Here is a 24,625-nt window from a genome sequence, read left to right on the forward strand (position 1 = left end):
AGTCCCTGTGGTCTCTCTTTCCTCCCCTGGATAATGGGAGAATAAATAATGACCCTGTTTTGTCTACCTGAGAGGGCTGTTGTGAGGACCAGACAACAAGGAAAGAAAGTTGCCCTGACAGTAGGACCAGAGTCTCAATGCAGTTTTGCATTTTCTCCTTTGATATGAAACCTTTGAACATAAACATTATCTATGTTGTTACATAGTCTTCAAAATGATCATTTTTATTGGCTGAAGAACCATCAAGGGCTCAAGCATAATTTACTAAATCATTCCACTCTTGTTGTAGATTGAGTGTGTTTACCATTTTCCTCAACTGTAAACAACACTGCAGTTAACATCTTCATGTGCTTACATTTTGCTTTGCTTTTTTGAAATTATTTCACTAGGATAAATTCCTGAGTAAATAACTGGTCAAAGTATATAAATGGTTCTTATGGTTCTTGATGGGTTTTGTCAAAGTGCCATTTCCAAATGGTTGGCCCCGGTGACATACAGGTGTGTGCAGGACCACTGCACCTTATTCCAGGAAGGGTCTAGTCCTGCCGGGGCATAATTCAAAATTCACCGAATTTGAGACTAATCCTGACAAAAGATGAGAGGAGACACTTACATTTGTTTACCAGTTTAAAAAATGCCCTATGTGGCAATATTGTAAATCCAGTTGACAGCTCGCTTAACTGGACAGCTTTGAAATTATTTGTTTCTTGACATATATTTTAAAAGGTGGGAGAATTCAGACAAAATGAGACTTTATTAATATTTAACATTCATAAAATATTTACCTTGCATATTTAAAATGTTCACAAAATGCTGCCACACTGTGCTAGTTTTGTCATACCATCTCCACAATGGGGCACTACTATTTTATTTTATTTTATTTTTCCTAAAGAAATAGGTCTTCTTCTAACAACCAAGTTTGCAGCTGTAGGCCTGTGAGAACCATTTGTAAGGCAGGGAAGGAGGAGGTAATGCAACATAGGTGCTTCTCTTGGAACCAGCTAATAACTATATGCACTGATTGTTAAGAATTTACTTTCTGCTGGGCACTGTGCCGGGCACTTTCCTGTGTTACATCATTTAATCTTTGATCCTATTAGATAGGTACAATTTTCCCACTTTACAAATGAGGAAACTGAGGTCTGGGTCCTAGGGATATAGGCATTACAGACATAGCAGGTAGAATCAGAGAAAAAGATTGGACTGATGTCAAGAGTCACTGGTCCCGGCTCTGTCCCTAATTTTTGGCTCATCAGTCAACTCTTCTGGGCCTTGTCTTTGCCCCAGGGAGAGGCTGAGGACCAGGGATGGGCACTGGGTGCGGTTATGCAACTTCTTTACATCCCCGCACCCACCGTGGGGCCCTCTGGAAGAGAGAGTTACTACCTTTTCTTTCCCTGCACAGAACACCAGGAGGGCTTGGCTGAGCAAGATGGGCCACATGGACCAGCCCAGCAGTGGGTTGACACATGCTGTGTTTACAGCATCTTCATCGCTCGCTCAGGAGACCCAGAACTCAGGTCTGTCCTTCCCTTCATTCCCCAAACCCTTTTTTGAGCACCATGCTGAAGGCAGTGGGGCTGGCCTTGAGGCCATGGAGCACGGCTGCACTCCACCTTGTGACACAGCTGTGGGACTTGGGTAAGTCACTTCTGTGGCCTCTGACCGCAGTTTCCTCATCTGTAAAATGGGGATAATAATAACTACCTCAGAGGGTTATTCTGAGGCTTGAGTGAGGAGAAGCTGTGACTTAGGCCCCACGAGAGGCCCTGTAAAGCGTGAGCTGAAGTGGCCCTCCAGGTGTTCTCTGGATATGAGTCAGGTGCCTGCCAGGGACCTCAGCCTGACACCAACACCCAAAACAGACCACAAGGGAGAAAGTGTCAGGCCAGGGGTGGGTAGGACAAACTTTCCCTGAGGGTTGGAAAGGGTTCTGGGAGGGCTCCCTGGAAGAGGTGGTGTGTGCACCAAAGGAAAATCAGTCCTATCGAGTGATCAGAGCTGCCACCTGCAGCCAGAACTTCCATTTAGGACCAGGACAGAAGACTTCCTGCAGGAGGTAAGGTCAGGCTGACTCCACGCACCCAGAGAGGATGCCCCCAGAACATCTCAGGGATCTCTGCCCTCCCCCTCTGTCACATGACAGATGCATTTCATTCATTCATTTGATTAATGTTTATTGAGCATTGGCTATGTGCCAGGCACTGGTCTCAGTACTGGAGATGTGTCAGCGAACAAAACAAATCCCTTGCGCCTTCTCACGAAGATGTGCTGAAGGCGAAGAAGGAAGCCCCTGCCTCTCCCAAAGTGGAAGCCAAAGCAAAGGCTTTGAAGGCCAAGAAAGCAGCGTTGAAAGGCGTCTGTCCACAGCCACACACAAAAAAGATCCGGACGTCACCCACCTTCCAACAGCCCAAAACACTGCGGCTCAGGAGGCAGCCCAGATAGCCTCGGAAGGGCGCCCCCTGGGAGAAAAGAGCTTGACCACTATGCCATCAGAGCACATTCCCCCTCACCACCGAGTTGGCCATGAAGAAAATAGAAGACAACAACACACTGGTGTGCGTTGTGGACGTCAAGGCCAACAAGCACCAGATTAAACAGGCTGTGAAGAAGCTCTGTGACACGGACGTGACTAAGGTCAACACCCTAACCAGGCCCGATGGAGAGAAGGAGGCATATGTTCGACTGCTTCCTGACTATGATGCTTTGGATGTTGCCAACAAAATTGGGATCGTCAAAACTGAGTCCAGCTGGCTGATTCTAAACATAAAATTTTTCACTGTTGAAACAAAAACAAATCCCTTGCTCTCAGAGCTGACATTCTGGTGGAGGATAGAGGGAAACAAGACAATAAGTCAGAAAATAAGGATATTTCAGGTGGTGAGTGGTAAGAGAGTAAATACAGCAGAGTGAGGAGAATAGAGAATGAACGGGGCATGAGTGCAATCAGGGAAGCTGTGAAGGGCAAATTTTGAGTGAGATCTGTAGGAAACGAGGGTGCAGACTTTGCAGATATCGGATCTCGGGAAGGACGTTCCAGGCAGGGGGAATACCTAGTGCAGGAGTGCTGGTAGGCCGAGTGTGCAACATCAAGGGATTCCCGGGAGGCGGTGAGGTCGGAGGGCGTTGTGTGGCCGTAATGAGCCTGGCAGGACTCCTGCATTACCCCAGGGAGCGGGGAGCCCTGGGAGAGCTTCTCAGAGGAGCAGTGGGCTTGGCTCTGGCTGCCTAGGAGCAGAGAGTGGAGCAGGGCAAGGCAGAAACAGGGAGATGGCCGGGGTGACCATGGCTCAGGAGGGTGGAGGCAGCAGAGGGAGAGAGATGGTTGGATTCTGGCTGTGCTCAAAGGTAGAGCCAAGAGGAGCTTCTGATGAGCTAGACTCTGTGCCCCCAAAGCCCTCCTGGGGCTGCAGGACCGCAAGGCTCCCTGTGGCCTCACCAAACACCCCTTGGAAGCCTCCTCATTACGCAGGTGATTGGGGAAATTAGACCTTAAATGCTTCATTTTTGTTTTGTTTTGTTTTTTTCCAGAAATAAAACCAAATGTCATCACCCCAAGGGCACTGCTCCCTCCGGTGGAGGCAGGGGTTAGACGAGGTTTGCAGGACTGTGTTGGCTCCCAGTTTAGACGTTTTCCATAAATTAATTACAGAGGCGAAGCAGAGAGCGAGGCCCCGGGGCGGGTCCGGGGCTGCCCTTCCCTCTTCCCGGATAGCTGGGCTGAAGCCAGTGCTGCCCGGGCCTGCGGGCTCTGGGAAGCTGCTGGGACTCCTGATTTCTGCCCGAAGTTTGCTGATCTCAGTCCCTGCGGGCTAAGTAAGCCTCGTCATCACGGGAGAGGACTTGGGAGAACACCGGGGCTCTGGTCCTTCTCCTGAGCGCAGTGGGGAGCCAGGGAAGGTGGCAGGCAGGGAAGGGACAGGACCAGATTTGCTTTTTAGAGGGGACCTTCTGGCAACTCCAGGAGACTGGATTGGAGGAGAGGAGGCTGGAGGCCAGGAGGTCAGGTGGGGCCTCTCTGGAGGGATGGAGAGAAGGGAAGCCGGGTCAAGTAAAGGGACAGGAGTTCCCACGAATACAGATCCATCTCCCTGGGCTGCCAACTAGTGGCTCTACCCTTTGGGCCCAAGCCTGATGCCCATCTCGCCTGGGGCCCCCGAGCTCTTGTTGGCAGAGCCTCTTGGGGCCCAGGTCAGGCCAGTGACTCACTTCTGAACGGTTTTGGCCGAATAAGGCTGTTCTACCTCTCACCTGAGCTCTCTGTCCCTCCTCGTCACAGTTCAGGGTTTTGGCCACAAACAGCGGTGAATGAGAGAGGGATTTCCGGAGGTGGTTTATGGGACCTTTGCTGAAATAGTTGAGTGCACTTCACCTGCAACCTGCAGGGAGCTGAGCCATCCCTCCAAGCTCCATGCTCCTCCTTGGCCTGTCCTAAACATGGCCACCTTGGCCTTCCGGCCACGTGCCTGAGCTCCTCCCTTGGGTCCTGCTCAGACCCCTTTTCCTGGGCAGAAACTGCACATCCTGCTCTGCATCACAGCGCAAGGCCACTCCTCCTCCTCCTCTGGGAAGCTGTACTCAGGTCTCCTTGTACTCAGCACCGTGGATGGTGCTGGCTGATGGGTGCAGGCAATATGGAAGCCCAGCTCCCTTGCCCGGGGTTTTGACAACCCTGAGATGTAACTTACACTCCAGAGCCCCCCACAGGATCAGACTGAAGCTACCGTCTGCAGGACAAGGCCAGAGATGGCGCCATTTATCTTCTCCCCTCCCCACTCCCCACCCCCATCCCTCCTGTGCCCCACTCCTTTCCAGGCTCATTCTGGGAGCACTTCCTGGATAAATCACTTGCACATGAATCCTCAGGTAAGAGCCTGCTTCTGGGGAACCCCTTGTTCAGCCCTGCCATACCCACAGTCCAGTCTGCATATGGCATTGTGCTGCCCCCAACCTCACAGCCGCCCTGGGCCTCCGGGGCTCCATCTATATAAAGGCGGTGCTGGGCTCTGGCCCTGTGTGAGCACTGCTGCTCTTCTTGTCCTGGGTCCCTGCTCCCTACCCCGACCCCTTTGCTACAGCTGAACTCAGTCATCAGGAAAAGAGGACTCATTTAAGAATGAGCAGTTGTTCTCAGCTCACAGAAACAAGTTCTCCGGCTGTTACAGCTCATTACTAAACCCCAGCCATGCCCTGAGAAGGATTACAGAAAGGGTTCTGGTAAAAATCCCCAGCAAAAATAACATGCTCCTGCCGCAGGGAGCCCTGCAGATCTGATTGTGGTAATCTTCTGCTCGTCTCCGCGCAAGCACATTCAGGTGTTTGCATGTCAGTGGGGTCACAGCATCTGGGCAATGGTGCCTGCTTTTGGATCCACGTGCAGAACTTTCCACAGCTGCTGGGGGAGCTTCGAGGCCAAATTAGCCCATGGGGGGAACCTGAGTCTAGACAGTCTAGCAAGAGGCTTGGACAGGTCACTGCTCTGCTTGGAGCCTGCAGACCCCTCTGCTCTGGTGAGTCCAGCCTCCAGAAAGCCTGTGGGGCAGGTCCTGCTAAGCCTCCCTCCCTTCCCCCCAGCCTGTGGTTCCACACACTCACCCCATCCCTGGGACACACCTCACTGGGAACTGAAACTCGAACACATTATCCAAGGGCCTGGGCTGTCCAAGGGGGCCCAGCTGGGCCCTCTGCTACCCTCTGCGTACGGGGCTCAGGCCCCCTGTATGGCAGCATCAGCTTCCAGCCATCAGATGCAAACCCAGGCAGAGGCCAAGATGAAGGCCACACTAAGCCTAGCTTGTTGTGCATCATCAAGGGTGTTCTTTTCCCTCTCTGGGCCTCAGTTTCCATATCTATATAAAGGGCAAGTAAGAAATCTCTGGGGTTCCTTTACAAATCATTATAGCCATTGTACTCTGTGGCCCAGAGAGGTGAAGGGAGCCCAGACGAGAACCCAGCCATCCTGCCCCCCAGGCCAGGGCTCTAGGACCATGAGGGTGAGCAGAGGGAGGCTCCCAGGTCACGAAGCTGTCAGGCCCTGAGACAGTGTGGAGGAACCAAGTGCTCAGGCCTCTGGGTGTCTTGAACCCCAGCTCCTAGCTTCCTGCATATGCCCCACCAACAGGCACCCGCTTCAAGCACAAACCAGGAACAAGTACTCCCATCAGGGAGGAGAGAATCAGATGAGCTCAATTCAAATCCAGTTTTGCCCTTTGTCAGCTGTGTGACCTTGGACAAGTCACTTCACCAATCTGTGCCTCAGTTTCCTTATCTGTAAAATGGGGGTCCTAAAATCTGCCTCACTGGCCTTTGCAGGGGTTAAATGACCTTGTGCGTGTGAAGTGCCTGGCACGGATCAAACACTAAGTGGAAGTTCCTTTTCCTTGGGGCCTCTTCCCCTCCTCCTATGTCATTATCTGGCCTCACCTTCCACTGCCCATCTCAGCTGCTTGTACTTCTCTTCCCTTTGGCACACGCCCATGCTTTCCAGCACCCAGGCCTCTGCTCATGCTGTTCCTTCTACCAGGAATGCCATTCCTCCGCCTCATTCCCACCATTCCCAATCTTATTGCTTTCATTGTTCAGCTCAAATGCCACCTCCTCCAGGAAGACTCTCCTCCAAGGAGCTCTGTGCCAGCAGACAAGAACACAGATAACAGGGGCATCCGAAGGGGCAGTTCTCTGCCCACAGTGGCCTCCTCTACCTCCTCCTGCCTGGGTCAGTCATACATGTAGAGCATTTTTCTCCCCCGCCCTGCAGTACACAAGAGTGCCCACTAGGTGGTGATAGAACGACAAAGTCCCAGCGGGGATGAGCAATAAGGGAGGCCAACCAGGGCACCGCCTGTCATTCATTCATTTCTTCAACAAATATTTTCTGAACACCTGCCATGTGCAAGATGTAGGACGACAGTGGCAAACAAAGCAACAAAGTCCCTGCTCTCAAGAAGCTTATGTTCTAGTGGCAAGAGGTGAGAGAGAAGAAACACAAAAAATAAGGAAATAAAGCAAGAAAAACCAGGACAGAGGTGAAGGCTGCACAGAAAACACCGGGGCCTGCCTGTGTCCAGACCTCTGAGTTAGCATTTCGTCAGTGAACAGCACGATCTGTAATCAAAGCATCACTTAGGATCTCAGAGTGGCTGAGCTGGAACATTCCCTAGCCCCTTGTTCACAGTGCGCTCTGTGGACAAACAGCATCAGCATCACTTGGGAGCTTACAGGAAATGCAGATTCTCAGGTCTGCCCCAAGTCTACTGAATCAGAATCTGCATTTTAACAAGATCCCCAAGTAATCTGTATGCACGTTAAAGTGAGAAGTTCTGCTTCAGCCAGGCGCCTGGGGGTGACCCGTAGCCGTTGGCCAAATCTGGCCACCTATTTTTTTTGTGTGTTGCCCACACAAGACTGGCTCTTGCTCAAAAAAAGAAATCTAGGAATTTTATGACACATGAAAATTACATGTCCTTCAAATTTCAATGTCCATACATAAAGTTGTACTGAAACAGCCATGCCCATTCACTTATGTATTGTCTGTGGCTGCTTTCGGGCTATAATGGCAGAGCTGAGTAGTGCAACAGCGACTATATGGCCCATGAAGACTAAAATATTTACTGTGGGGCCCTTTGCAGAAAAAGTTTGCCGATCCCTGCTCTAGTTCAACCTCATTGAATGAGGAATCAGGGCCCAGAGAGGGGCAGTATCTTGTCAAGGCTCATAGGAGCCCTGCTTTTATTTCCATGTCCCACTCAAGGTCCTGTTTGCACAGCCTCTGGTTTGGGCAGTTGAATTGCCTTTGCCTTTTCTGGGTTTGGAGTGATAGCCTCATTGGAAAAGGTTTGTAACTGATTTATGATATAATCAAGACATTGCAATGAAATTTCCATTTCAGATGAAGCTAGTTTGGAGCCCAGAATGAGATGTGGGTACCCACAGAAACTGGGTTCCTTTTACTAGAGCGTGCATGACTGATATTAAGCCTTTTCCTGAGAAAGGAGGGGACCCTAGGCTCCTGAAGAAAGGAGAGGGCTTCAGAGGGGTCAGTGCAAGGAGCGGGAAGGAGTCTTTCCTGCTCCTAACCCACCTGCAGAGTGAGGGGTCCTGACCTGTCAGGTGCTCTGAGGCTTTGGGTCGGGCCGGCAGTTGAGACCAATCTCAAGTCACCAAGTATCAATACTTCCCTGCTGTGTCTCCAGTAGGAGTTTAGGGGGCTTGGTGCTTGGTGGGGGTGTGGGTACTAATAGGGGACAGCAGAGAAGACAGTGGTCAAGGCCTGGACTCTGGCTGGGGATGCAGCTCAGAGCAGCTCTCCCCTGCTCAGCCCCGCTCTCCCCTGATCAGCCCCATCCATGATTCCCACCGTCCTCATGCGTGAGGGCCAAGCTTAGCCTGCCCCAGCCCCTCCCTGCACGCGCCAGCTGCCCAGAACAGCTTGCAGCTCCCCTTTTGGGCCCATGCTTCCCACCTCAGGACCTTTGCTCCTGCTATAGCCAGCCAGTGACTGTGGTGCCCTCCCTTTGTCTCCCGACTGCCTCCCCAAATCCTCCCCACGATTCAGGGCCCAGCGCAAAGTCTGCTCCTAAGAGAATCTTTCTTTGGCTTCTACGAAGTTAGTTACTCTGCCTCCTTGCAGCACCTTGAAACTTGAACTTTTCTCAAGATCAGGAACTCCATTTCTCTATCTTTTCTCACCTGCTGAATGGGGAACAGAGGAGATAAGAGCACAACCCACAGTCATTCATAGTTAGATTTAAATATCAGCTCAGCCACTTATTAGCTGTGAGAACTTGGGCAAGTTTCTTAACAATTCTGAGCCTGTTTCCTCATCTGCAAAATGGGAATAATGACAGCACCCACCAGAGGGGGTTGCTGTGAAAATTAAATGAGACAATACATGTAAAGGATAGTCACGGACACACAGCTGGCGCTCAGTAAATGTTAGCTCTTATAGCATGTTGGAATAATGTTATTACTAATCATTTGTTGAATGAACAGCCGGGTGGCACATAATTCTGAGAGACTGACCAGCATTTGTGGACACCGCACAGTGCCCAGTATGGGTGGGCGCTCTTCTATATGCTGCCTCTTGCAGCCCTTCACTATGGCCCACAAGGCAGCCATACTCTCCCTGCCTCCCAGCCTGCAGCTGTCCCCAGGCTGTTTGATCTTCGGATGTCTCTGAGATGGATGCCGAGCTGAGTCACTCTATGCCTGAGTGGCTGTGGGAGGGCTAGGTTACAAGGTCAGCCCCGGGGTGCTACGGTGGGACCCCAGCCCAGAGCAGCAAGGCTGGGCTTTAACCAGGGCTGAGGGGAACAGTGGAGAAGAGAGGGCGGCAGGCCCCCAGGTCAGCTGGTCAGGGCTCAGGAAGACTATGGAGTTGGCCCAACCCTTAAGGTTCCAGACTCCAGAAGTCTCAGAGATTGGGCAGAAGCCAGATGACCAGAACAGAGGCCCAAGGGCCAAGCAGACCTAATCCAAGATCCCTGAGCTCTCCGAACCCCCGATCAAGGACGGGAGGGGTCCAGGGCCTGGAGCAGGGCAGGGGCTGCAGGGGCAAGTGCCACGCTGTGGGGAGCGAAGCCAGAGGGGACAGGGAGACAGGCAGTGCCCAGCATGGACATGGCTGGGCCATTTTCTCCCCCAAAGAGTGAGGGTGCAAGTCAATGCCATTCTGTCCGCATTTCCTGGGCACCCCCGAGGCCCCGGCCCTGGGCTCAGCGCGTACCGACTACCATGACAGGGAATAATTGTTCCCGTTCTATGGTTTGGAAACCAAGGATCAAACATAAGTGCTTTGCCTGATGCCGCCAGTTTGTGGCCAAGGCAGATCTTCTGAGCCAGCCTTGTTCTCACAGAGCCTTGGAAATGACATAAGCCACAAGTACCTAACTTTATGCTTCTAAAGAGGCCCTCAGGTGTGTCCTCACCTACCCTCGTGTACGAGGCCACGTAACAAATGACCATGAACCTAGCGGCTTCCAACAGCACCCCTTTACTATCTCACAGACGACCAGTCACATGCGACTTGACAGAACAGGAGATCAAGTTTAGAAATAGACCCTAAAAGACCCACATTTAGTATACGACAGTGAGAAAAAGGTGGATTGTTTCATAAAAGGTGTTGAACAACTTGCTATCTTTAAAAATATATGGATCAAAATTTCAGTAAAAAATTAAACCATAAAGGTACCAGGCCTAGAAAGAATGATATTTAAAAAATGAAACCCAATGTGAGAAAGGCTTTTTACATGAAAAAGCAACGTTAAACATGCTCCCTCCCCCCGAACTCTTCCATACTCTTTCCATCAAGAGGTGGGGTCTCTGTCCTCTCCTGGAATCTGGGCTTGGTGACTGTGTAACCAATAGAATATGGCTGAGGCCTTAAGAGCCTGAAAGCTTCCCATTATGTCTCTTGGAATGGCCCAGGCTCCAGGCTGTGAGGCAGTCCAGGCCAGCAGCCCAGCAGAGGGCCCAGCTGACGGCCAGACTTGACAACCAGACACTTGAGTGAGGAAGCCTTCAGCTGCCTGCAGCCCAACCACCATCCGACTACGCGGCATGAAGGAGCCTGAATGAGACCCTCTTGCTGAGCCCAGCCAACTTCCAGAGCCATCAGAGAGAATAGTGGAATGATTGCTGTTGCTTTAAGCCACTATGTTTTGGGATAATTTATTATATGCAGCAGTAGATGCACTATGATACACTCTGTATGACAAAACCTAGAAGCCATAAGAATAAAAAATGTCTGCATTAAAAATAATTAACAAAACCATAAGACAGGGGCTTCCCTGGTGGCACAGTGGCGAAGAATCCGCCTGCCAATGCAGGGGACACGGGTTCGATCCCTGGTCTGGGAAGATCCCACATGCCACAGAGCAACTAAGCCCATGCGCCACAACTACTGAGCCTGCGCTCTGGAGCCCATGAGCCACAACTACTGCAGCCCATGTGCCACAACTACTGCAGCCCGCGTGCCAGAGCCCGTCCTCCACAACAAGAGAAGCTACTGCAATGAGAAGCCCACACACCGCAATGAAGAGTAGCCCCCAGCTCGCCGCAACTAGAGAAAGCCCGCATGCAGCAACGAAGACCCAACGCAGCCTAAATAAATAAATAAATTTATTTAAAAAAAACCCATATGACAGCAAACTCAGGGAAAGACCATATTTGCAACTCATATTACAAAGGGCTAATTTCCTTATTGTATGAATAGTACCTACAAATCATTACAACAAAGATGCCCAGCTCACCTGAATAGGCAAAGGATATCCATAGGTTATAGAAGGAAATGGTTCTGAAACGTATGAAAAGTGCTCAACTTGCCTCAAAAGAGAACTGTAAATTAAAATTACAATAAGATATCATTAAAAACAAAAATACACAGGAGAAATAGATGCTTTCATACATTACTGATAGGAGTGTAAATTGAACAACTTCTCTGAAAAGCATTTTATCAGTATCTATCAAAATTTTACAGTGCACATATTTTTTGACCCAGCAATTCTGCTTCTAGGAATTTATCTTACAGATGTATTTACCTGCGCACAAAATGACATTTGTGAAAGGCTCTTTGTTGTGGCATTGTAATAGTAAAGATGGGAAACATCCTAAATGTCCATTAGTAGGGGACTGGTCATCATTTGTGGTTCACTCCTACAGTGAAATACTCTGCATCCATAAAAAGCATGAGGCACCTCTGTGTGTATGGATGTGCAATGATCTCCAGGATACACTGCTGAGTGAAAAAAAATGGGGTGATGCAGAGTGTATATGCTACCATTTATGTGAAAACTATATGCATATTATTATATAAAACATCTCTGGAAAGATGTGACTGCTTCTGGGGAGAGGATCTGAGTGGTGGGGGACAGGGTAGGAGTGGCGATTTTCACCTTATACCCTGTGTACCTTTGGGAATTTGTATCTTGTGCATTTATTATCTATTCCAAAACTAAAAAAAATACTTATTTAAAAATAGTACTTGAATAACTGGTTAACCATTTGGAAAAACATTAAGGAGAACCCCCCACTTCAAACTGTATACACAAAATGTTCCAAATAGATTCAAGATTTAAATGCAAAAGCAAATTTTTTAAAAATTAATTTATTATTTATTTTGGCTGTGTTGGGTCTTCGTTTCTGCGCGAGGGCTTTCTCCAGTCGTGGCAAGCGGGGGCCACTCTTCATCGCGGTGTGCGGGCCTCTCACTATTGCGGTCTCTCTTGTTGCGGAGCACAGGCTTTAGACGCGCAGGCTCAGTAGTTGTGGCTCACGGGCCCAGTTGCTCCGCGGCATGTGGGATCCTCCCAGACCAGGGCTCGAACCCGTGTCTAATGCAGATTCTCAACCACTGTGCCACCAGGGAAGCCCGCAAAAGCGAATTTATATCAGTCCTACAGAAACTTCCTTTCTTACTGTCATTTTGAATTTTTGCATGTTCCAAATTTCCATCCCCCTGCTGGAGCTGTGGCCCTGACCCTCAGTCAGTCACCCAGGTGTCTCCCAGGCTGCCATTGCCTGGAACTTACTAAGAGCTCCATAAATCTCAGCTGCTTATTAATTTGTTTTACCAGTGAAGCCCAGGTCAGGCCTCTGATCCCTCTCCAGTTTGGATCCTTCCTCTCCCAACCACTTCACCTGATCCTCCTCAAGGGCTCTCAGCTGGCTCCATCCTCTGGCTCCATGGCCACCATCCAGTAGCACTATTGAGCACCGTCTGGGTGCTTTGCCTTGGGGGAGGGGCCCCATTGATGTGTCACACCCCCTCCTGCCCCTGGTGGACAGGCTTGCCCAGTGTCCTTGCCTGTCCTTGTGTGGGGGAGGAGCTGGGCCCAGGTGTCACCACTGATTAACAGGATGGAGCCACTGGACTGTGCTGTCCCCAGAAGCCCTGGCCTGGGGACAGAAAAACACCTTGTTGTGTCAATAGTTGAGGTATTTCAGAAATTGTCCCCAAGGTGTCCTAGCAGTGCAGATAGCGGTCCGTGGGTAAGACATTTATTAATGTGTTACTTACAGGGAGAGATGGCAGGACAGAGCACTGGCCAGGGGCCCAGGTGGCCCAAAGAGCCAGCTCTGGCCCCTCCAGCGACTTGCTGTGTGACCCCAGGCTGGAGATGTCACGTCTCTGTGCCTGTCTCTCTTTCCTAGCTGGGCCTTGACGGGGCAGAATGGATTCAGATAAAATCCTCAGAGAAGAGACCACCAGGTAGGGCTTTTGCCTTCTAGGTGCTCCCAAGCCTGGGAGCAAGTACCTGAACAGGCTCTGGCAGAGATGAAGCCGGCAGAGCTCAGGGACAGGTCTGGGCCCCTCCCACTTGTACTGAGTCTTGCTTCAGCATCTGCATCTCTGACCAGCTGCTATCCCTGGGGTATATGTTTCCTTGGATGTGTTACTATTTATCAAGCACCTACGATGTGTGTTACCTTGTATGGTTAGTCCATTCAAGATGGCTGTTCTCTTGCTCTCTGTATATCCCCTGCTCTACTAGTCCCTGCTTCACTCACATGACTGTCCAATCCTCTTAATTATAGGGCTTAATGGTCCCTGGTAACTGATGAGCCCACCTGACATCAATTCCCCCTATAAATGGTAGCCTCCTTCTCTCTCGGGCAGTAAAGACTGTTGCCATATCCTGCCCGCCGTCTGCATGGTGGGGTGTTGCTCCAAGACCCTTTGTGTACGATCCCCTGTCTAATCAACCACTGATGTCTTCGTCACTGTCTCCAGGCTCTTTCTTGGGTCTCAAGGCTGGACAACTACAAGGCTTGCAGGCCTGCAGGGTGCAGCCCAACATACCTGCTGTTGTAAGTACTATATATAGTCATTCTCTCAACAAGCTATGGGGGGGGGTATCACTATTGTCCCCATTTTAAAGATGAGGAAACTGAGGCATGCAGAAGTTTAACAACTTGTCCTTAGTGGATGGCAGAGCTGTGATTTAAACCCAGACAGTCTGGCTCCTGAGCCTGAACTCCTCAACTCTTTCCTTCATGGCCTTGGTGCTTGGTAAATACCTAACATGGCCCAGGGCCCATGCAAATGTTGCTTGCTTAATAATCACAACAACCCTTAAAGGTAAGTGCTAATAACCCCATCTTGTAGCTGAAGAAACTGAGGCTTAGGAAGAGGATGTGAACCGACCAAGATCACACAGCTTGTTAAGTGGCAGAGCTGGGATTCAGACCCAGTCCACCTGATTGCAAACCCGGGGTCTGACCATGACCCCATGACCCCACATGTCTCTAGCATCTTGGCCCTGGCCCTATGCATGACCTGCCTCAAGCCAGTCAGCAAGTGTTCAGCAAACTGGGTGGCCCACAACCAATCAAACTCCCTCTCACAACTGTGGGCTTCCTATGGGGAACTGCACCAAGTATTAAAGAGGTCATTCTGGGATTCAGACCGCCCTCATCCAGCCTCCTGTGTATGCACAATAGGCCAGGCTCAGAGCTCAGTCTGTGTGACCAAAGACCCCTGCCTGGAACAGTGTGACCATGGTGGAACAGACCTAGAGAAGATGGTCAATGCACTCAGGCCCTGGGAATGGGGATGGTCCTTGACTGCAGCCCCCTCCCCCAGCGCAGTAGGCACCTTTATAGGCATCCACACACATTCACACAGGACTCTCCCCTGGATGGCCCTTTACCCAACGCAACCCCCAAGTCATGCCTGCCGGTTCTGATGCTTTGGGGCAGTGGGTACTCAGAGGTAGGCCCTGCGGGCCAAGGGTGCGAGCCTGGCACCAGCCCCAGAACCAGTCTCAGTTTCATTAAGGCTTGATCACACACACACACACGCACACACAGGCACAAGGCGTACACGCGGAGCCCTAGTTACCCCTCACACAGACACACCTTCACTGCCACTCGCTCACAGCGCAGCTGCAACCCCACACGCCCCCGCTCTGCCCCCGCCCCCGGCGCCAGCCCGCACCCCCGCCCCTCCTGCTCCGGGCCCGGCCCTCCCGAGGCCCCGCCCCCTTCCCGGACTGCTTCCGCCCGCGGGGTCCGGCCCAGTATCCGGCGGCTGGAAGGTGAATGAGGCTTGTGCGACTCATGAAGGTGTTTGTGACGCGCAGGATCCCCCCCGAGGGCAGCGCCGCGCTCTCCCGGGCCGCAGAGTAAGAGCCCGGCGCCCCCGCACCGCTCCGCGCGCCGAGTCCCCGCCCTCCGGGCGCGAGTTCTCCGGGTGGCGTCGCGGGAAGGGGCTGCAGAGCCCCAGGCGCCGCTCCGGGACCTCGGGCACTCAGCGTCTCCGGGCGGGTCGGGGTAGGCCTCCCGAGGCCCAGTTATTTTTGGTGGGGCGGACGGGGCGGTCCGTGGCGTCAGAGAGATCCGGGATCCTGCGCTTGGGCCTTGGCCGAACTTCCCAACCTGTGCCTGGCCAGGACGGTCTTGGAGTTTGGGGAAGCTTAGAGAAAGTTCTCTGGGGCCCAGCTTCCTCCAGGCCCGTTGCAGTGACGCTGGACCCGCAGCTCCCCTGGCCCTTGCAGTGTGGGTGGGGGAAAGGGCTGGAGCCCTCCTCAGCCATGGCCCTGGGGAGAGGGGAGACGTCCCATGACACAAGGGACAGGCTGTTAATCTTTTACCCTCTGTGGTCACTTGGCCAGGTCAGGGACCTTGGCAGTCACTGGATTACCTGGTCCCTTTGGACAGTTGGCAGGGGGCCTCTGGTAGTATTTCTTAAATTGAACCCTTCAGGTCAGCCTTGCCAGGTGCTTCATATTCGTAAACTCTTAATCCTTCAGTACTGTGAAGTCGGTACTGTAATTCCCACTTTACAGAGAAAATTGGGAGAGGTTAAGTACCTTCCCCAATGACCTTGTGTGGCACAGCTGGGATGTGAACTTTGCTCTGTCTGCTGCAGTCTGAGCCCTGCAGTATGCAGGTTTGCACCACCTGTATCAGGTAGGGAGAAGGTGGAACCCAGCCTCAGAGACCAGTGCCAGGGGAAAGTGAGATGTGTTCATTTCATTCAATGCAATAAAACCTTTGCTGAGGACTTGCCATGTACCAAGCATTGAGGGGGGAAGAGGGGAGAGCAAAAACAACAAGGGCACTAATGGCAGCAGCTCACACTGCTATAGCGCTGTGCCACCATCAAAGGAGGGTGAAAGGAAGCCTGTGCCTGGGGCTTAGGCGCGGAGGTGCCGCGGCGGGGAATTCTGGGAAGTGCCAGCAGCTCTGTGTCTTGCGCATATGTAGATGCTCCGTACGTGTTGGCTGCACAGAATTAAAAGTCAAGGGCTGGGAGGTTGGGCAGCACCACGGGGAAACATGCCCCGTGCCCACCAGCCACCATGGAAGTGCCCCCTGAAACTCCTCCATGTTGAACTGCTTTGATCTTGTCCAAGTACAAAGTCAAGAACAAGAGTTTTTCATTTCATGGACTCATAGGAGAGGATGTGCAACTGGACAGGGAAATCAAGCCCCCCACTGGCCTTCCCAACAATAGGCAGCTCAGGCCCGGTAGCTCACTACCTGTGAGGCCTCCTGTAGGGGTAAGAAAGCGCTTCCTTGTGTTGAGCTGAGAGCCGTCCCTGTGACTTTCTCCTTTCACTTTAGGCCCCTTTCAGTCCTTGTCAGAGAGCTGTGCTCTGTGACAGTCCTTCACCCTCAGGACAGTTCTGAGGCCACCCACGCCTGACCTTGACCCGCCTCAGCCAGCCCCAGGCAGCTGGAGGCCAGAGCAAGCAGAAGACAATGTTTCCCACTCTGAGAGGGGTCTGCAGGGGGCTGGAGGGGCTTTGGGGGCCTGGGGGCACCTGCGGGGCTCCCGCACTTCCGAGCAGTCTTTCCTTTGCCTTCAGCTGTGAGGTGGAGCAGTGGGATTCCGATGAGCCCATCCCCAGCAAGGACCTGGAACGGGGCGTGGCCGGGGCCCATGGCCTGCTCTGCCTCCTCTCTGACCGCATAGACAAGAAGCTCCTGGATGCCGCAGGTGTGTGCACTGGGCAGGCCCGGGGAGGGTTCCAAGGGTGTCTTGGCCCTGGTGGACATAGCAGCCTGCTGCTGCTGGTTCCCCAGCAGGTCTTCAGTGACCTCTCTGAGCTCTGAGGGCATTCACTGCGGACCTAGGCCAGAGGGAGCAGTTGTGTGCAGTTCCATCAGGCACACACTGTGCCCCTCTCTCCTGGCGGTGAGTCCCCAGAGGGAGGCCTTAGGAGGGCAAAGACCATGGTGTGGAGGAGAGCCAGGGCCCGGGGCCTTCGTCCAGCTCTGCTCAGCCTTGCTTTATGACCTTGAGCAGGGCCCTGCCTTTTCTGGACCTGTCTATAGTATGTTGGAGGGCCTTGAATCCCATGAGGAAAGATACAAACAATGCTTTTTCTGCCCAACAGGAGCCAATCTCAAAGTCATCAGCACAATGTCCGTGGGCGTCGACCACTTGGCTTTGGATGAAATCAAGAAGCGGTAAATGCGGGCTTCCCTGGTGGCGCAGTGGTTGGGAGTCCGCCTGCTGATGCAGGAGACGCGGGTTCATGCCCGGTCCGGGAGGATCCCATGTGCCACGGAGCGGCTGGGCCCGTGAGCCGTGGATGCTGAGCCTGCGCGTCCGCAGCTTGTGCTCCGCAGCAGGAGAGGCCACAGCAGTGAGAGGCCTGCGTACCGAAAAAAAAAAAAAAAAGAAACGGTAAATGCAGCTTGGGCTCTGGAATCAGGGCCTGGAGTGAGGGGTGACTACCAGAGAGGGAAAAAGAGGAGCTGAGTATTTATTTTTTTCTTCATATTCTTTGACCATTCAGTGAAAACGTAAGGTAGCTGATGATAAAATCTGCTCATGTGTGCACACATCAGTTAAGGTAAGGCCGAGCAGTCAGAAGCAGTGGGTAACAATGTCCAGGTGACACCCTTTCACATTCATTCTTTTTTTTTGACCCCCACAACAACCCTTCAAGTAGAAAAGGCAAGTATTATTATTTGCCTCTTTAGATGAGGAAGTTCAGAAAAGTTAAGTAGTTACTGGCTCCAGACTTTGAACCCCGATCTTCCATCTTATATCCTTCTCAGAATTGGAGATAATCAAGATGGGAATGAGGGCTGGCCATTCCTGAATGCTCACTTACAGCTCTGAGCTTCCCGACAGGCAGCACAAAGAGGGAACAAAGCCGCATCATGGCAACGTCCCAGCAGTAGAAATTGGTGAAGGTGCTTGAGGCCAGTGTTAACCGCCAGATCTTTGATTCGTAGTGGGATCCGTGTGGGCTACACCCCCGATGTCCTGACAGACGCCACGGCCGAGCTCGCTGTCTCCCTGCTGCTCACCACCTGTCGCCGGTTGCCTGAGGCCATCGAGGAGGTGAAGAAGTGAGTGAACACTTGGCAGGGAAGTCGACTCTGCTCAGCAGCTAGTACTTAGCACCCAGTATCACCCTGGACCAGAGGTGATCCTGTCCCCGACTGTGCCCCAACTAATGAGGGGGGGACAGACTCAGGCACGATACTAAAATGCACAGCAGAGTTGAAATAAACAGGGCATGAAGGGAAATTGTGGAGGAGGAGCGTGGATCAGAGAAGGCTGCGTGGAAGTGGTAGCCAGTGGGCGTCCTCCTGAGCCCTTAGAGGGCCCTGTGCACCATCACGTGGGAATCCAAAAGGCTCTGGAAACTGAAGGTGGTTTCATTTCGCTGCAGATACACCAACGTGCTTGATACGGGTGCCACCCCAGATGCTGTTGAGGGTGTTATGTAGAATACAGCATATGCACCTTACCACCTTCCTAAAATCTGAAAATTTAAAAATTCTGGCCTGAGGGTTTCAGATCAGAGATGTGGGTCTGTACATCCAGAGTCGGGAGAGGTACTCCAGGTGCGGGGACTGGCTTGAGCAAAGGCCAGGAGGCGTGCAGATACAGGCTCTCAGAGAATGTGTACTGGGAGAGGGGGTTTGAGGTGGGGATGTGGCAGGGACAGAGGCTGCATGGGGCTGACTAGACACGGTGCTGAATGTCCCTCTTACCCTTCTGTCGAGGGAGTTGGTCCCTTCATTGGAGGTGACTCAAGACAGGCTCTATTCCCCTGTCCACCCAAGGCAACAGGGGTGGGCCTGTGGCTTCCCTGGAGCACTGAGAATACTGGTTTTGGAATCCTACATCCTGGGTTTGCAACCTGCTGCTCTGCCCTGGCTGTGTGACCTCACATAGATTGCGCTTTCTTGTCTCAGTTTTCCCGTCTGCAAAATGGGGGGAGAACCTGTAAGGCCCCTTCCAGCCTTCGGATTCTGTGTCCCCAGTGGTTTTAAAGGAAGAGTCAGTCACGCTGCTTATCGGCAGCACCCAGTGGCTGTAGGGGTAACGCATGCTCCTCTCAATCCTTGACTGGAGGGCTGGGCCTGTCCCTTGGACCACGGGGTCTGCACAGCGGCCCTCATCTTTGCCTGAGACCAGAGCCTCTAACCCGTCCCTCTCTCTCCCTGCAGTGGCGGCTGGACCTCGTGGAAGCCCCTGTGGATGTGTGGCTACGGCCTCACACAGAGCACCGTTGGCATCATTGGGCTGGGGCGCATAGGTGAGGCTCCCATCTACCCAGATTGGTACCCTGGCTCTCAACGTCTTGGTTTGAGTCTCTGACACCCCGTGTCCAGATGCTGACAATCCTTCTTTGCAAAGAGTCGCCGTACCTGGGTGCAGTAGGGATATCTCTAGCGAGAAGACACAGCATCGTAAAACACAGGCCAAAAAATAAAATAAGGAGTTCCTTAAGAACTCACTAGGTGATAGAAGCAAGTTGTAAGAGCCAGGGTTCATTATGATTATAGCTGCATACAGGACAGATGAAAGCGATGACGGCTGCAGGGTCGAGACTTTTAGGAGGGGTTTACTGTGGGAGAGCCCATGCTGCCCCAGGCCTGGGTTCTGGAAGGCATCTGACTCCTAAAGCCTTAATTCAGGAACCAGAGGGTCCAGCGGACAGAGCTTACCTGTGATTCTGAGGCAGGGCAGAGCTACTTTTCTTCCAGTGGCCCCCAGCGCTGGAGAAGCCTGGCATAGGCCGGTGGCTCTCTGGCACCCTGCCTGGTGCAGAGGTGAGGGTGAGGATGGGAGGGGTGCATAAATTGTCGGGCCAGCCAGCAGCCCTGCCTCCCACACTAGAGGGCCGCTTGGAGGAAGCCAGCAGCTTTGGGACATGCTCTGCGTCTGAAAATCCAGCTGCCCAAGCCTGTCCCGGCAGCAGTGTGTGTGCAAAGGGTCAGGGTCGGGGTGAGTCAGCAGTTGGGCTGCACCACCAGAAGGTCGGGTGGGGTCTGTGGGTGCACCACCAGAAGCAGAGGGTCCAGAAGGAGGAAGGGGACCGTGTGCTCAGACCTCTGCTGGGCTGCCAGGTCCAGTGCTCAGGGAAGGCTAGCAGATGGCCCTCAAGATGGCCAGCACCGTGTGAGGACAGCACAAGTCAGTCGCAGCCACACGAGCTGTGGTGCTGCCTTCAGATCCCTGAAGGACTGTCACACGGACCCGTGAGGGCAGTGTGGGCTGGCAGGGGACCGGGTGCAGTGTGGCAGGAGTGGTTAATGTTGGGAAGGGCCTCCCCACCCCCACCCTTCCCCCAGGGGCTCCCGCTCTCTGGAGCTGCTGGGCGCTGCCCTGCCCTCTGAGGGACTGGGAACAAGCACTGACTCTGACTCCTTGCCTCCAGGCCAGGCCATTGCTCGGTGTCTGAAACCATTCGGTGTCCAGAGATTGCTTTACACAGGGCGCCAGCCCAGGCCTCAGGAAGCAGAGGAATTCCAGGCAGAGTTTGGTAAGTAAAACCTCGATTTCCACAGGAACCCCACCTGTGCTCGGCTGGATGGTTCTCCGTGTTTGCTGTAACGGCAGCACTTTGGGGCAGGATGCAGGAGCTCCACGGTGTCTGTGGCGTGCCTTAGATGTTGTCTGACCTCCCTGCTCCTGCACGCAGAGGCCCATTCAGGGAGCAAAGGGCCTCACCCAGGCCACACAGTGAGTACCCTCAATGCCAGAGGGACTCCAGGTCTCCTGTCTTGCAGGGTCTTTTTATCACCATTGTCCATGTACAAACAGAGCAGCAGGGATGGTGACACATACAAGGAATTGCTGGGAACTTTCATGCAAAGTTTCCTTAATAAACTGGTGAGCGCTTACCCGCCAGCCTTGTGTCCTGGTGGATCCAGCTCCCTGGCAGGCGCACAGCGTGCGTGGTAAGCAGAGGGCAGGCTGGATTTCAGCCACTCCACCCCCTTGGCACATTGGGCCTTGAAGGTGGTGAAAGCCAGAGTGGTCCAGATCCCATTGTGTGACCTTGAATAAGCTCCTGCCCCTCTCTGGCCTCAGTTTCCCCACCTTTAGAGCAGGGGGCTGGCTGAATGATATAACACACCAGGATCCCACAAGTGTCTGTTGACTTTGTGTGGTTATTAGAGTTCTCCAGGTAGAGACAAGGCCTTCAGGAAGCATCTTGGGAGTTTCCATTATGGGCGGAGGGAGGAACGGTCAAGGTTCCCACCCTCTTGCTGTCCCTGACCTGGGACACAGCACCTGATGGAGCCCTGCCCTCCCGCAGTGTCCACCCAGCAGCTGGCCGCTGAGTCTGATTTCATCGTCGTGGCCTGCTCCTTAACACCTGCAACCAGGGGGCTCTGCAACAAGGACTTCTTCCAGCAGATGAAGAAAACGGCCGTGTTTGTCAACATCAGCAGGTATCCTGGGTCACCAGGCAAGCCTAGAGGGGGGCTGTCCCTGCTGCTGTGACCTGGTTTTTCTTCCCCATGGGCTGTCAGTGAGACTCAGGCTGAGCTTACTGCCCTTGATAAACCAATCAACCAGACAACTCAGAAATACAGTAAAGGCCCCAGAGCACGTCCCAGGTGCTCAGAGCAGGGCCTGGCCTGTCTGGTTCCCAGCAGTACCCTTGGCCTTGCTCAGGAAGTGAAGGCACTGTGGCAGCAAGTTACCAGGTAACCCTATACCTCTAACCACAAAGGGGTGGCCTTAATGTTCTTTACAGCCCTTTGGAGGCCAGCCTTCATGGTGCTGAGCCTGGGTCTGTCTGTGTGAGTCAATGACAGCTTGAACCCTCATGCTCCTGGGCAGACAGACCCAAAACCCAGGTTGTCTTGGGTCCTCAAAATGTCCTCAGGGTGCCTTTAGGCCACTGAGCATGTTATGGGGGCAGACCTTCCCTCTCTGCCACTCCAACCCCTTCTTAGCTAGTGCCCTTTGAACCCACTTAAATCAATTTGGAGGCAAAGATGGGCAATGGGAGGGGACTCCAAGGGCTCATCCACCCCAGAGGTGCCTGTAGTTACTGATGTTTAGCTGCAAAGGGGGTGCCTTTGGGGTGGAGTGAACATGCAGGAACACAGGGCTCGCGCTGATGCCAACAGTGTCGTTGCTTCCGTCACGTACCCAGTACTTCAGGGCACTGGGTTATTTATTGCTGCACGAGTATCGTTGAGTGCACAATGTGAAGTCTTTAGCAAACCAGGTCTCTACTCCAGTGGTTCACTGATAGGAAGGATATCTGCTCACTTGGATGGATGTAGTTGGGTGTATCCTCAGGTCTCTGCCTGCAGTTGGGCAGGTGCCTGACAGTCGCTGCAGTGCTTGTCAGCGGTGGTCGGGAGCCCAACACACATGCAGGCTCTGGGTCCCGTTCATGCAGTGGTGCGTGTAAGTAAGCTTTGATCCTCCTAGCACTCCTGGGAGTTAGGTAGTATTCTCCCTATCATACAGAGGAGGACCCTGAGGCACAGAGAATTGGAGACACTTGCCCAAGGTCACACAGCTTGAAAGTGGCAGGCTGGGGTTCTCTGTATTACTGTACAAACTATAAATAAGTATACTATAAGGCTTACTGCTTTGAAAGTTAGTGCCAAGTGCCAGGTTGATGGAAAAATTCATTCTCTGGGTGGTTCTGCCCTAAAGGCGACCTGGGTAGAGGGAGCTTTGGGGCACCCACATCACACTGTCATTCTCAGGGGAGAAGTGGTGGACCAGGACGACCTGTACCAGGCCCTGGCCAGTGGTCAGATTGCAGCTGCTGGACTGGACGTGACGACCCCAGAACCACTGCCTACAAACCACCCTCTTCTGACCCTGAAGAACTGTGGTAAGAACTGTGCTTTACCAGGAACACTTCACCCGGCCCCAGTTCCTTCCCACCGTAGCTTGTGAAGCTGGCTTGCAGTTCTCCCAACACTCGGGTTAAGCACTGCGCCCCCAGAGACACAAGCCACAGCCGCCAGAGGTGGGAGTCGCAGCTCCAAACGCCCTTTCTCAAGCTAAGTTTTAACAGTCATACCCTTTTCCCTGTCCCCTAGCCCCCGGGGAGGTAGATGCGTCTGGCATCTCAGCCCCTGTGACACCTTAGTGCAGTGGTTCTCAAACTTTTTTGTTCATCGGTCACCTGGAGGGACTGATCAGACACACGGTGCCGGGCCCCCCCATGCCTCTGCCTCAGGGATGAGACCTGAGAATGTGCTCCTAACGTCTCCCATGCTGCTGCTGCCCCTTGGCCGGGGAGCACTGTGAGAACCACTTACTTAGCATTCCTCTTTAAGACTCCTCAGTTACCGTTAACAGTTCTTTATATTACGGTCTCTCTGTTCGGCTAGCTGGTGTGGTTTCTGCCTCCAGACTAATATATAACCGAGTGGAAGGGCCTCAGATTGTCTGGGCCAGTCCCTGTCCTTCACTTATATTCTGGAAGGGAAAACCAAAGAGAAGGGCTGTAGCTGCCTTCCCCACAGTGAATGCTCCCATTATTGGAGCCCTTGGAAGCTCTACCATCCCCGCCCCCGTGCCCGTCTGAGAGGAACATTGGCTGTGATGGCCAGGCTGTTGCCCGGAGCTGGGAAAACTCCCATCCCTCCAAGCCCTGGGCCTTTAGCTTGGTGCCCTGGGTATTGCTTTCGAAAGGCACGCTTTAGGGACGAGTGACCTCACTTGCTCTGCAGTGGGGCCAGAGGGAGCTGTGCTGTCCAGCCTTTCACCTAGTTATTTCGGGAGATGAGAAGCCCATTTGAAGGGCTGCGTCTAGACAGGCTCCAAGACTCCTTCTAACCCTGACATTCTTGTGTTCAGGATACGTAATTCTTGTCACCCTTGCGTCTGGGTTTCGGTAGCCCTGGGGAAATAGAGTGCTTAGTGAGAGGAGGGAAGGCAAATCTTTTTATAGGCACATCCTAGCCATGAAAAAAGGGCCCGAGTTAAGGCTCTTGAACCACCCTCCTCATTTCCCTTTCTTCCTCTCCTTTCCAGTGATCCTGCCCCACATTGGCAGTGCCACCCATAGAACCCGAAACACCATGTCCTTGTTGGCAGCTAACAACTTGCTGGCTGGCCTGAGAGGGGAGCCGATGCCCAGTGAACTCAAGCTGTAGCCACACGGGAGACACTGAGGCTAGGAGGCAAACGGCCCCGGGATTCTGTCAGATGCGCCCAGGCTTGATTGGACCCACAGGATGGGAGCCAAAGAAAAAAGTCTGATGTGTACTGATTCTGTGGAGGGAAGACTGGTGCTAATGGATGTGCTCCCACTTTTGTGGTTGGAAGCATCTGAGCCCAAAGTGTGTAATTCTATTAAATAATTCTCTGAGAGACTGCCTGGGCATGTAACTGGGAGAAGCTGAGGACAACAGCATCTGCTTACATTTTCTAAATCAG

General features: G+C 52.8%; 1 protein-coding gene and 1 pseudogene across 2 annotated transcripts; both read left to right on the forward strand.

The window, feature by feature from the left end:
* Positions 1-1,432: 1,432 nt before the first annotated feature.
* LOC308619262 (large ribosomal subunit protein uL23-like) lies at positions 1,433-3,113 on the forward strand (annotated as a pseudogene). The gene is made up of 2 exons: positions 1,433-1,641; positions 2,202-3,113. The product of its transcript is annotated as a large ribosomal subunit protein uL23-like (transcript).
* An 11,858-nt stretch (positions 3,114-14,971) lies between these two features.
* Positions 14,972-24,559, forward strand: GRHPR (glyoxylate and hydroxypyruvate reductase). The gene is made up of 9 exons (XM_081238419.1): positions 14,972-15,125; positions 16,815-16,945; positions 17,346-17,418; positions 18,196-18,312; positions 19,423-19,511; positions 20,637-20,741; positions 21,522-21,657; positions 22,939-23,069; positions 24,221-24,559. Exons 1-9 carry the CDS (start codon positions 15,043-15,045, stop codon positions 24,340-24,342), a joined length of 987 nt encoding a protein of 328 aa, XP_081094545.1. The 5' UTR covers positions 14,972-15,042; the 3' UTR covers positions 24,343-24,559.
* The last annotated feature ends 66 nt before the right edge of the window (positions 24,560-24,625 follow it).

This window comes from Mesoplodon bidens (assembly GCF_964165515.1).
Source record: "Mesoplodon bidens genome assembly, chromosome: 6".
Classification (NCBI taxonomy): Eukaryota; Metazoa; Chordata; class Mammalia; order Artiodactyla; family Ziphiidae; genus Mesoplodon; species Mesoplodon bidens.